General features: G+C 44.8%; 3 protein-coding genes across 10 annotated transcripts in view; 1 reads left to right on the top strand and 2 right to left on the bottom strand.

Annotated features, from left to right (window-relative positions):
- Positions 1-120: 120 nt before the first annotated feature.
- Positions 121-4,751, bottom strand: LOC137614047 (protein adenylyltransferase SelO-like). Of its 2 annotated transcripts, none has more exons than XM_068343522.1 (20): positions 4,655-4,751; positions 3,780-4,141; positions 3,570-3,688; positions 3,368-3,496; positions 3,226-3,290; positions 3,082-3,138; positions 2,867-2,965; positions 2,710-2,777; positions 2,532-2,619; positions 2,367-2,436; positions 2,195-2,267; positions 2,026-2,109; positions 1,819-1,948; positions 1,660-1,704; positions 1,230-1,311; positions 1,018-1,110; positions 717-793; positions 568-605; positions 351-430; positions 121-260 (listed from the first exon to the last, which is right to left on the bottom strand). In XM_068343522.1, exons 2-20 carry the CDS (start codon positions 4,099-4,101, stop codon positions 138-140), a joined length of 1,842 nt encoding a protein of 613 aa, XP_068199623.1. In that variant the 5' UTR covers positions 4,102-4,141; positions 4,655-4,751; the 3' UTR covers positions 121-137. The 2 variants fall into 2 exon arrangements, 1 of the variants encoding a protein (XP_068199623.1); XR_011039027.1 differs by having other exon boundaries at positions 236-260; positions 521-605.
- Positions 4,752-4,779: 28 nt separating this feature from the next.
- On the top strand, positions 4,780-8,464 carry pdss1 (prenyl (decaprenyl) diphosphate synthase, subunit 1). 2 transcript variants are annotated; one of them, XM_068343530.1, is made up of 11 exons: positions 4,780-4,959; positions 5,570-5,631; positions 5,764-5,896; positions 6,099-6,229; positions 6,406-6,547; positions 6,626-6,737; positions 6,852-6,961; positions 7,042-7,122; positions 7,223-7,336; positions 7,420-7,500; positions 7,826-8,464. In XM_068343530.1, exons 1-11 carry the CDS (start codon positions 4,816-4,818, stop codon positions 7,964-7,966), a joined length of 1,251 nt encoding a protein of 416 aa, XP_068199631.1. In that variant the 5' UTR covers positions 4,780-4,815; the 3' UTR covers positions 7,967-8,464. The 2 variants fall into 2 exon arrangements, with proteins under 2 accessions (XP_068199631.1, XP_068199632.1); XM_068343531.1 differs by lacking the exon at positions 7,223-7,336.
- A 51-nt stretch (positions 8,465-8,515) lies between these two features.
- Positions 8,516-12,833, bottom strand: part of abi1a (abl-interactor 1a) — a 28,102-nt gene continuing 23,784 nt past the window's right edge. For 3 of the 6 annotated variants that reach the window (XM_068343529.1, XM_068343523.1, XM_068343528.1), the window contains 4 exons: positions 12,047-12,289; positions 10,930-11,022; positions 10,017-10,202; positions 8,516-9,935 (listed from right to left, as the gene is read on the bottom strand). In XM_068343529.1, the coding sequence (XP_068199630.1) occupies positions 9,760-9,935; positions 10,017-10,202; positions 10,930-11,022; positions 12,047-12,289 (698 nt within the window). In that variant the 3' untranslated portion in view covers positions 8,516-9,759. The remainder of the gene's footprint in view (positions 9,936-10,016; positions 10,203-10,929; positions 11,023-12,046; positions 12,290-12,833) is intronic. The other 3 variants (XM_068343525.1, XM_068343524.1, XM_068343527.1) reach the window with 2 other exon arrangements.

The following is a 12,833-nucleotide window of genomic DNA, read 5'->3' on the forward strand; positions in this document are numbered from 1 at the left end:
AAATAAATGATAATAATCTTATGACCTTGACATTTTGGACCAAATACATTCCACCAAGTTCACAAAAGTGCGCCAAAAAATGTGAGTGAGGTTCTAATTCTTCTGTGATTTAGTGATTTTCTACATCCAGGAGTTGCTCAAGAGGAACAGCTGACCTTTAACCTCTTGGCCCACGGTGGAGGTCTTGCTGCATAACCCGCCTCCTCTGCAGTCTCTTGTGTAACAAAGGGAGAGGACAGGATGCCATACAGCAGCTCCACCTAGTGGCGGAAGCAGAAAACATCAAGTTCAAAACAACAAGCATGTTATATGAAATCATTCACTATTAAAAAGATAAAAAACAAACACACCTCTGAAAAATCGTTCACCTCCGCTTTGCCTATAGCGGCCTCTGCCATCCAGTTCCTCAGCACATATCTGGGATTTACAGCTACAAGATACGACAAAGTTAGTTCTGTCACACAACACAATGAATTCCTTCTTCTCTGCTACGACTCTCCGGGTAATGTATGTTTATTACATCTTTAATGCTGAAACCGACACTAATAGGTGGTTGAATTGGCTCACATTTCATCCTGCGCCGACGATCCAAATCGTTTTGTTGTCTGAAAAGTAGAAATAAACTTCAAATTAATTAACATGAGAGAAGAAACAAGATTGTCTCCATGCATGGAAATGACTTCATTCATAAATTGTCAATGCATCTTTCTACTGACCTGCTGAGCCTGAGCAGGTACATGTTGAGCCAATCAGCAAAGAGCAGATGGGATGACAAGTCTTCAAGAGCCCACATCTTATTTAAAAGAAGACCAAGAGTTCTTTAAATCATCATTAAAACACAGATTTTGCATAATTTTGCATGTTGACTTGCGCGCTAGATGAGATATTTATCCACAAGCAAGCATCTTTTATTTGTCGTCACCATTTATTCACCAAAAAATGTAATCATAAGATCTGATGTCATCGATATCCAAAACCTTAAACCAGAAATGTGACGTGTGGCTGCTTCAGCTCCACCTGCGTGATGTTCTTGCGTTGAAGCTGTTCTAATGAAACTTCGCTGAGCTGCCTGAAGGTCATGGTGAAGTCTGACTGCGTGTCCTCCATCATCTGGGGAGACATCCGTAAAATAAAAAAAGACATCCAGACAGTGAGATCAAATTTATTAAGTAGACAGAGACAAACTAGATAAAAATGTCTGTCATGGAGAGAATCCATCAAAGACTCACCTTCAGCAGGAAGGCGATGAGGTAGCCATCATCCTCCTCTTCACCCAGAAGTCCCAGTTTAGCTTTAAAGAGCTGATAAAACCTGAAATTATGGAAACCGTCATCTTGAGACAACAAAGCTCATTTTCTCAGAGGAATTCATCTCTATGTGTTTTCTCCAAGGAAAGACAAGAAGAGAATTCATCATATAATCAGGGTGAACCTCGATGCGCAGACACCATAAGCTAATACAGCTGATCTCAAGGTGAGGAAATTAAGAAAAACCAGAAGGACAATTAATCCATCAGATACATACAGTATAATCCTGCTAATCCCTTTCGCAGACAAACAAATGGATGTCAGTAAAAACACAACCTTCTTGGTGGTATAGATAATCTCGAGCTAGTAGGAAAATAAATACATTAATAGTTAAGAGACATGTGGAACTTACCTCATTTGGTAAATTTCAACAAATCCTTTTAAAATAACTTTAGCTCTGAGAAACAAAGAGAAGACAAGGAGATCAGTGATGGATTCATTTTGGAGATTCTATTCCCGTAGCTTCTAGTAGTTCCTAGTAAAGGAAAGGATATAATGAGACAATTCTCACTCTTTCTGCTGTTTCTCAGAAAACACTGGACTGAGCGCCATCAAGAGCTTCTCCAGGTTGAACAGCCCGACGTTCGCCTGAGCGCCGATGCGGTATCTGCCCTCGTCATCAGAGGTGTTGGGGACAAAATCTGCAACGTTACAGCTTTATCCGTCATCCGACAAGAGTTATTTCATTAAGGACACCGCTGTGCCTCGTTATACATACTGGGGTTATAGGACTCCATGAAGCCAAATGGTCCGTAGTCGATGGTGATGGACAGGAGGCTGAAGTTATCTGTGTTGCACACACCTGTTGTGATCAGACACAGTAGACATCAGTAGATGTAGATTGATCAGGCTGTGGGTTTGAATGTTCTCCCAGCTGAGGTTCGTACCGTGTGCGAAACCAACCGACATCCACTGGGCAATGAGGTGGGCCGTTTCATTTACAATGGTGGAATAAAATACCTGAAAAATCCAAACAAAAATCAATTAAATACAGGCAGATAAACAAGAACATGAACTTAAATACATGATAATGACTGCTTATTTATTTATCTAACTCACCAAATATTTATCTGGATCATCTGAATGAATTGAAGAAAAGTGTTCATCAATCACAAAGTTCAACATCTTCCTAAAAGTCATCAAGTGATGCAAGAGAACAAAGTTTATTACATGAAACAGGTCATAAAATAAGAATGAACGTTACGATCATGTGACCAGACTCGCCTCTGGAGATCTACTTCTCCACTTTGAGCCAAAATTTCAAGAGATCCAATCCGGAACCAGGACTTGGCTAATCGGAGGACAATGGCTCCTGTTAAGAAAAAGAAATGCAAAAGCAAACGTGAAATAAATGTAATGTCAGTGATAATGAGTCAGATCGAGGTTTTGTAGCATGTTGCACCTCGTTCAGTCTTCACATTGCCGTTGTAGAACCGATCCCTCAACACCGGCTCATCACTCACAATCAGACTGAAACGAAACGAAGGATCATCAGCCAAACGACAGAAAACATTCAGACACACAGATCCTGTTCTTTTGGATTCACCCGTCCTTCTCACCTGGCAGCCCTGCTAGTGGGAACACCCAGGAAATGCATAGCTTCGCTGCACAGAAACTCCCTTACAGAAGAGCGGATAACAGCCCGACCGTCTCCTGACCTGTGTTAAAAAATGTTCATCCCTTCTTGTCATGTGGCGTCACCAACACGCAGTGTGAAAACAGAGAAAAAAGAGAGAGAAGGACAAAAATTGTGTCTGAAAAATAGACGACATACCTTGAATAAGGTGTTTTCCCTGAGCCTTTGAGTTGCAGTTCCCACACCTCTCCATTCCTATAGTGCATGCATGAGGCGATAAATCTTTATATTATATCTACAGTATATTTAAAACAGAAGGACTGTAGAGGGAAACGTGCTCACCTGTTCTTGTACTGACCAAGAGAATGTGCTCGGCCGTCGCCCAGCTGACCCGCCCAGTAGCCGAACTGAAGGAGAGGAAGATATTCATCAACGAATTTTCATGATGAGATCCAGTTAATAATGAATAGTTTGAAAATCCTGCCTGATGGCCTCCATATCTGTGTGCAAGGGGAACCGATCCAGGAAGCAGTCTGTCACCGCTGGCGTAACGTAGGAACTCATCCGATTGCGTTGCAGCCATGTCTATGTCCAAGATGCCTTCGATGACATCCTGTTGAGAAAAGCATGAATATAAATAGATGGCGATGCCCCTGCAGAGTTTCTGATATTACAATATGTACTACCTTGGAAACAGCTGCCAGCCTTAATGGGCCTTTCAACGGGGTCGGCATGGATTTGGAGAATATGCAGTTGTTTACGGTGCGAACAAAGTTGCCATCAACTTCGTCTGGTGGGAATGTTTCTACAGAGAGAACAGAACAGTGGTGACCCTTCCCCTTGGATTGACATCCATTTAAATACTCTGACCAGTCATGAATACAAATCCATTTTACCCAGGAGCTTCTTGCAGGATAAGACGAATTGGTCCAAGTCTTGTCGGAGCTTTGTAACTCTCACGTTCCACCGTGATTGGACACTATCTAATGCTCCTCTTTCATCAGTGTCACATTCACTGCCACCACTTTGGCAGAACTCAAGGCCATACACAGGTGAAAAGAGGGCAAACGCTAACACAAGGTGGAGTGTGGACATTTTGATTGTGCACTGAAGTAAAAGTAGTTTAACAATTAGTTTTGATGCCACAGGCGGCAGACTGGGTTTGTGGTCAGAAAACCAATGATGTGGGTCTAAATACTTTCTGTGTGCAGTTTGCATGCCCTTGCATGTTCGTCCCACAGTCCTGGTCCCAGTGGCCCTGAGAGGACAGATGACAAAAAATGGATGGATGGAAATTAAAATACTCACAACATCAAAAGTAAAAATACACAGAATGGAATCTCTTTGAGATATTACTGTAACATTTTATGATAAAACATTTGTTTTTGAATGGTAGCACAGGATATCTCCTGTATACTATTACTCACATTAAGTATTTACTAGAACAGATAAAGTGTTAATAAGCAGACTATACTAACTTACTTTGGATTAAAACAAAGTTATCATCACTTTTAAATAATTGCACCTGGTTATTTGGACTTCACAAACACAAAGTGAATTAACTTTGGCAAATACTGTATATAACTAAAACCTGAAATAAAATCTAGGTTTATTAGCTTCAGTGAGGTTTATTCATCACTACGACTCAATAATGAACGCTAATAGCGTTAGCTGCCTTAGCTTCCCAGCACATAGTACTTATTTTATATTTATAAAGACTTTTAACAAAACAGCGTTTAAACATTTATTCATACAAAACTTAATTATCTACCACTGTCTTCTTCATTAGAATTTGACTGCGGAGGACGTTTCTCATCATTTCAATTCTTTTCACTTTACTTCCTGGTTAATGACGTCATCCAATGACGACACTTTGCTGATTTCCGGTTCCGTTTAAATACGTAACCTACCCAATGCACGCCGCGCAGGAACATGGCGGTGCGCTGGTGGAGGCAGACCCGGAGGTGGACTACAAGCATAACAAACCCGGTTTTGTTTGACACCTTTTGGGCTTTCAGTAGCCGAAGCGCGTCGTCCGTGGGGCCGACGACCAGGCGCTCCGAGCCGGGGAACGAGGTGAGTTTGTGGGGAGCGATAGCTTGGCGCTACCGGGTAGAGTAGCGAGTCAAACCCCGGAAGGTCATACATGCTTCCGAGCCATCAGCCAGCATCTGTGTCCAGCTAATTATAGATTTATTGATTTATTATTGTATCGATTCTGACAGCCACTGGTAACGTAACGGTTTCAGTCCTTATTGTTTTATAAGAATGTCTTTAAATCAGTCGTGGCTTCACAGGGGTGTTGCCCGGCTAAGAGGTTACTCTACCGGTGTAAAGGTCACGACCTGCCCCTGATATCCTGGGACAAGTACACGAACCTGTGTCCTTCATTTAGCAAGCTACTAATCTGAAATAAAACCGATATCTGCTCGGGTTCCTATTCATTAAGGTTTCCATATATTCAAGTGTTAAATTCAAAATGTCACCATTAAAACTGGACTCAATACTCAATAACAAGTGTTTCACAGAATCAAAACTACACAATTTCATAATCCGATTGAGATTGGCACCACTAATACAGACACTGTCTTAAACTGTGGTCACAGAAAGTCATTGTCATGCTATTTATTATAAAACTGTTATAGACAAAGGATTGCATAATAAATTACATATCCTTTCCTTTCAGGGGCGGGTCTCAGGGTTACCAAGACGATTAAAGCCGAATAACTTTACCTCATCTGTTGTCAGGTGACTTCTCTTACCCTGTGCGCTGCGGCCAAGCTGCTTATTACATTATTAAATATTATAACAGCTCCACACAATGAGAGTTTTTAGCACATTCAGTTTCATAATTACTGTTTGTTCCGTCCTCCTCCGCAGACACGAGTCATGGTTACTGGATCCCTCTCTGCAGTTCTGTTCTGTCAGGACGATACACAGCGATGCCAAGCCGAGGGACCCCTTCACCTTAGCCCAGAAAGATTTAAAAAGTTTTTACGATGACATTAGGAAGGTGAGTTTGCTTTGAATCAGAAACCACATTTTGAAGCTTATTTTGAGTGACGTTTGTTTCAGATTTCTACTAGGATTTGACTTAGCATCAGTAACGTATAATGAGTAATCTATTCGGTTATAAAGTCATTACCAGAAATGAGCAGAAGCCGTTTTATCGTCATAATAATAAAAGACGTGAATTTCACTTCCCTTCTTCTCAGGAGCTGTTTGCGTCCAAAGAGGAGCTGAAGTATTTGTGTGATTACTACTTTGACGGCAAGGGCAAAGCCATCCGACCGTTGATTGTCGTCCTGATGGCGCGGGCGCTCAACATCCACAGCAACGTATCTGGGTAAACCTGGACACAAACGTATCAACAATTCTTTTATAAGCTGCTCCGGCTAACCTGAAATGACCCGTACACAATGAAAGGGCGGCAACCCCCGTAAAACCTCATGTGACGCCTCATCCAGGGTTTTACTTCATCTGATTTCACGCATCTCGTCATCTCGTCTGTGTCGTCCGCAGGGATCTGCTCCCGGGGCAAAGGGCCGTCGCCATGGTTTCAGAAATGATACACGCCGCCAGCCTAGTGCACGATGATGTCATAGATGGATCTGATAGGCGAAGGGGAAAGAGAACAATCAATGAAATTTGGGGTGAAAGAAAGGTAAGATGATAAATTGGATTTGTTGTACCTACTTTTCTCCAGAAAAATGTTCCTCACTTTTCTTTCTTTTAATTGAAGGCCATCTTAGCCGGCGATTTCATCCTCTCTGCTGCCTCCATGGCCTTGGCTCGTATTGGTAACATCGCGGTGGTGAAAGCTATGTCTCAGGTCATAGAGGACCTGGTGCGAGGTACGGCGTTTATGCCCCTTCTGCCATTTTGCTTGATTTAAATTGTAAAGAAACACGACACCTTTTGCACACCAGAATAATAATAAATCTACACCCACGGTGCCTTTTTCTCAGGTGAATTCATGCAGCTGGGCTCCAAAGAGAATGAGAACGAGAGATTCAAGCACTACCTGGAGAAGACCTTCAAGAAGACGGCGAGTCTCATGGCGAACAGCTGTAAAGCAGTATGTACGTTCTGTCTCCACATAAATACATACTTGTGCTGCTCGTGTTCTCCTGTTAACCGTCTCCTCTTTCCTTGAAGGTGTCCATCCTGGTAAACTCTGATCCTGCTGTGCATGAAATAGCCTACCAGTACGGGAGGAACGTCGGGATCGCATTTCAGGTCAGTGTCATATCATCTATACGATGGAACGCTGACCCTACCAGGGCTGTCTGTAGGTTTGCATTGTGTTTGAATGGGCTGATTCATCCTCGTCCCATAGCTGGTGGATGATGTCTTAGACTTCACATCCGGAGCCAATCAGTTGGGGAAACCCTCGGCTACAGACCTCAAACTGGGTTTGGCTACAGGACCGGTTCTGTTTGCGTGTGAACAGGTGGGACCGACACCCCATGCTTGCGTTTAAGTTGAACCTTTTGTGGCATCAACATTTTCATTTGATTCTGTTCGTCTTTGTAGTTTCCTGAGCTTCACGCGATGATCATGAGGCGTTTCAGCTACAAAGGAGATGTGGATCGGGCGTGGCAGTACGTCCTTCAGGTAGGAAAAACAACGAATCTATGAAAGATACCTGCTTCCTTTATAGAAATGGATTTAAAAAAAGAAGAGTTGTGATATATCCGTCAAATAATGTGAGATTAGAACCTTAAATTAAGTTATTAAAACCTCACCTTAACTTTAAGACGTTTAAGATCTTAATTTGTGCAGTGCTTTTATTTTGAAGGGCTGCTAACAGGAAATGATCAACATAAAGTTGTTAAAATGATTTTTAAAATGCATTCAGGATATTTACAGATCATTCTTAGTATAGAACATAATACTTGTAATTGGACGGTTGGGTTGACTCCTCCTCTTCCTGTCGCAGAGCGACGGCGTGCAGCAGACCAACTTCCTGGCCCAGCGTTACTGTCAAGAAGCCATCAGGCAGATCAGCGGTCTGCGGCCGTCGCCGGAGAGGGACGCCCTAATCCGGCTAACAGAGATGGTGCTAACCAGAGACAAGTGAGCCTCAGCCAACGGGGCTTCACTTCAGGCAGCTACCTGTGGGAGAGCTCCGCCTCTCCACGGCACCAACGCCATCAGTGTCGGGCAAAAACAACCCGAGGGGAGCCACCCTGAGATTGAGCAAGCAAGGGTTTCTTTGAACCTGTATGTCATGGCTTCCTCTCAACCACTCCCAAAAATGTATAGATAATACATATAAGAATTCTATGGGTTTAACTGCAACCGGTCTGTTTAGGATTTCAAGGGTTTGGGAAACGTTTTAAACTTGAACAGACGGCACTGAAGCTGCGATTTAACTCTACTGTACTGTAACAACTATCCGCCGGGCCTGAGAACGCGCCGACCGCGGCGACCATCGTGATTCCAAACGCGGCAGAGGTGCGAAAATCATCATTGGTGCGTTTGCTTGGATCCGTCCCTGCCTCAAGAGGCCAAAAGGTCACGTTTGACTCGTGAAAGGCCTCAACATCCACCGTGACTGTGATCAATAAACCTTTTTTTTATCTAAACCTTTGCAGCTTCCTGTTTGCCCAGTGACCACACACACATGTTCTACATGGCATTGTTTATTATAAAAGACTGTACATTTTCATTCAACATATAGTATATACAAATGAAGGGTTCTTCTACCTGTGAAGCTGGAACACATTTTTAAAAAATCGGAAATGCTAAATCAAACGGGTGAAACGATGGAGGCGTTAGCTGAAGAATCCTGAAATGGTAAAATGTCAAATGTTTTTGGAAGTTAAAAAAAAAAAAAAGACGTTACAAAGACTTTTCTACACCTGAGTGGAACCTAATGTTGATTGGCTGATTTTTTTTAGTCACACATTCACCTGCGTCGCTCAGAGGATTTCACGTTCGGAGTGTCTGACAGGTGACACCAGGAGGTATTAGTTGTTTAAACGGTCTATGTTGGATCTGAATTGTCAAACGGCGGCGTCTTTGAGGTTTTTTTTTTTAAAAAAAAAACGGATCGATGAGATAAACGTGGAATGTGTTCTTGTGCTACAAACGCATGAAGGTTCAAAGTCACTTCTGTTGCTAAATCGGCGTTGGGAACAACGGGAAAGTCAAATTCACATCTGAGCATTTAATTAAAAAAAAAAAAAAATTCAGTGATTTCAACAGTAAAAATCAAAAGGTGGACACATTTACATGATGGAAGCACGACGGCCACAAACTGAAGGTTACATTAGAGCTCTTAAAATTTTTTGCATGCTTCGACGCCAAAAAACACTGATTCTTCAGGAGTAACTGTCCGTAAGCCCATATACAGTATTTAACTTGTAAATTATTCGCCATCTGCGTGAGAAGGGGAGGAGGAGGGGGGGGGACACCACTAAGAAGGAGACTATCATCACCGACATTCACTGAATTCACATTACAGACCCCCCCCCAGAGTGGCTGCAGCTCACAGTATTTACATCTGGCAGTGAGAACACTTCCCCACGAAGCTGCGTTCCCTAAAAACCTCGATACTCTTCAGGTTCGACCGGCGTGAGCCCGTGCAGTCCAATTCTATAGAAACTAAATTGTATAGTCCAAAAAATGCCCCCCCCCCAGCCCTGCCCTGCCCCGCCCGCCCTTATAACACCAAAATAAACTAAATAGATATTACTTTTCATTTTATTTGCAATCAGCAAGGTAAATAACATTCTTTCATATCAAAAGGGGATCATACAGTTACGTCTACGCTTGTCAGGAGTCAAATCACGGCTGGGGTCAGTCTTTCATGGGGGGGTGAGGGGGCGTTATGATGCGACTGAATAAATAGACTAAGGCAGGTCCCCTTCAGTCGGCGTAGTGCATGATGGACTCCACGTAGTTGCCGGGGAACAGTCCGGTGGTTCCGTTGCAGACGCCCTCGAACCAGCCGTCGTCGTTCTTCTTGATGACGTAAATGATGGCCCCCTCCATGAAGGTCAGCTCGTCGTCTTTGTCTTTGCTGTAGTCGTAGATGGCCACCACTGAAACACAAAGGGGAGAGGTGCGTTCAGGAACCAGCTCCGGCGTCGGACTGGACCGAACCGGTGGCGCCCGGAACCAACCTTTCTCGATGTAGTTCTTTGGCGCCCACTGCGGGTCCCCGTCGGCGTAGGGGTCGTTGTACTGCACCACGGCGGCTTCCTCCTCCTCGTAATCCACCGGAGGGGGCGGCGGAGGGGGAGGAGAGTCGTCGTACATGGGCATGTCGTCTGGAGGCGGCGGGGGAGGCGGGGTGGGAGTGTCCGCAACTGTTGGAGGGACAGGAAGTAAAGGTGAGTGTTGTTCGGCTGGGCGAGGAATCGCTTCCTGCTGCCGGGGGGGGGGGGTGTTTAATCATGCAAAACGACGGCTAAGACATGCAGAAGAGTGTTGGAGGTATTTGAATATTAAAGTTTTAAGCAGACTGCATCCCTGATGGAGGATTAAACCTCTGTGAAAACACGTGATCAGCGATCTGTCATTTCATGCTGAGTCATGCTATTTAGTAGGTTAGAGTCTCCTATCATGAATCATGCAGATTTGCCATCTTTTTGCTAACTCATGTAATATCTGGCTGTAGTACCGACGTCTGACCAGCAGGGGGCAGCACACATCCCGACGCCTCCAGTCTGATTTCCTGGAGACGTTTGGCACTTCATTCTTCCACTAACATTATCATTCACCTCAGCCCTACCCTGCAGCGCTACATGAGCATTCAGCACACACTGAGCAGTCAGTCAGAACCCCCCCACCCTCGACTCCCCCCATTTTGACATCATAAAAAGCAGAATGGCTGACGGCCTTGATGATCTCAGCTTGTTTCGTTGCTTTCCGACTGCAGATGTTTTCAAAAAGAATGAGCTCATTCCATAAAATTACAGTCATACATCGACAGAGGTAGGGGGGGGGGGCAGGCAAAATGCATGCTGGGTATTCTGGAAATGGAAATAGTTGGCACAGATAAGGAGGAAAGTATGTCTTAGCCTCTTGACTTACTGCTCTCCTGCATCCTGGCCACAAAGCCAGTCAGAGGTATCTGTGGAGTCAGCTGGGGCATGGGGGGAGGAGGAGGAGGAGGAGCAGTAGACACTGAAAGCCAGCAGAGAGGAGACAGGAAGGCAGAAGAAGATAGCGACAGAGAAACAGAAGAAGAAAAAAAAAAAAGCCCATCAGTCACCAAGAATACAGGAGAGAACACCCGAGAGAACCGACGCAAACCTACAGCAGAGACGGTGAGCTGTCAGCTGAAACATCAGATCTCCACGCATCACACACACACACACACACACACACACACACACACACACACACACACACACACACGTCGTGTTGAGGGCTTCAGGATCAACCGTAAATCCAATCTCCGTCAGACAGCCCGTCTTCTTCAAGCAGGAGCAGCCGGCGTCCACAAGGTGGCGCTGTTTTTGCCCGGACGTCAAACCCACGTCCAGCTGATTTCAGAACACGTCATGTTTTGTGTGTTACACCCATCCTCCCCCTCCACCGTGGGTCATAATTTTTTTTTTTATACAGCTACAATTGGGGAAAAGTCCAAAACGCCTTGTGATCGAGCACATCTGGGGGCGCCAGGGTTCACACTCCGACCCAACGCCACCCGTCTTTACTCTTTCGGTGCTGCAAGTAGTTTTTCCAGAAGCTACAAAGTTATTGTTTGAAAACGGGGCGTTAAAAATGAATGACTCGTCGCTCCGTGTTTGCAGTCAGTCGGCCAACCCCGCCCGCCTGTTTTACATGTTGAAATCTGATCCAGAGACGCTGCTCATTCATAAAAGTTAAAAATGCTCGATTGAACAATGTGGGTGTGATTTTTAACAGACATCTACTGTCTATTGTGGAATCATAGGACCAGATCTTCTGCATCAATAATAAAGAACAGATAAAGAACAGTATTGAATCAATGAACCTGACAAAAACGCAAACATGACGTTCAGAGAAACGACTCGCTTCCTAGATGTGAAATACTGTTCTGTAGCTCCAGAGGTTAGCTTTAGTTGCTTTAGTTTGTGACTGTGCGTGATTTAGAGAAAAAAAGTGAGCTTTTGTGCGTCAGTGAGGAGACAGGAGGAGTAAAGCGGAGACAGAAGGGCCTTACTTGAGGAGTTCTGTCCGTATCCTGGGGTGCCCCCGTTAATGTGAGGCTGCTGCTGCTGCTGCTGGAGCTGCTGCTGCTGCTGCAAGGAGAACTGGGAAGTGACCGACGGCGCCCGGCGGTAGGTGCCCGTGGCCGAAACCATAGAGACAGAGGAGTTGGAGGGGTTGTGCCGCGAGATCTGCCGCGATATGGTTCCAAACTGGGACATTGGAGCCGGTCCCAGACCAGGCCCTGGGGCCACCACTAAGAAACACCCAGAGAAAAGGGAAGGAAGAGAGGGACAGGAAGGGCCGGAGAGGGAAGGAGGGGTTAGACAGAGGAGAGAAATCATTATGAAAGATAACATGAGCTGTAAAACCTGATGAGAGCCCCACTCTGTTAACAGATAATTAATAATCAATAAAGAACACAGGTGAGAGGGGGGGGGTCGACATCTCAGGAAGGTTAAATGAAAAATAAATCCAGCAGCGAGGAGCAACAGAACAGTTTCAACTGTGGCAGCGAAAGAAACGTCTACACGCTTTGTTTTGATGAGAACCGTCCAACCGCAACGAGGGAGGGGGCATGAGGGGGTTCATTATGGAGTCCATATGTAGAACTCAACATTAAATACACACAGGGAGAGAAAGGGTTAAAGCGTGCTTCCTGTTGACGTTTCCAGATAACGCACGAGTCTCCGAGGAGAGGCCCCCGGTCCCGGGGAGGGATGGGCGGGGCCACAGGAAGTAGAAACAAACATGTCCTCATTGTCACCGGCGGAAGACTTAATTATAGCTGTGATGGTGAG

The sequence above is a fragment of the Antennarius striatus genome, chromosome 20, assembly GCF_040054535.1.
Source record: "Antennarius striatus isolate MH-2024 chromosome 20, ASM4005453v1, whole genome shotgun sequence".
Taxonomy (NCBI): Eukaryota; Metazoa; Chordata; class Actinopteri; order Lophiiformes; family Antennariidae; genus Antennarius; species Antennarius striatus.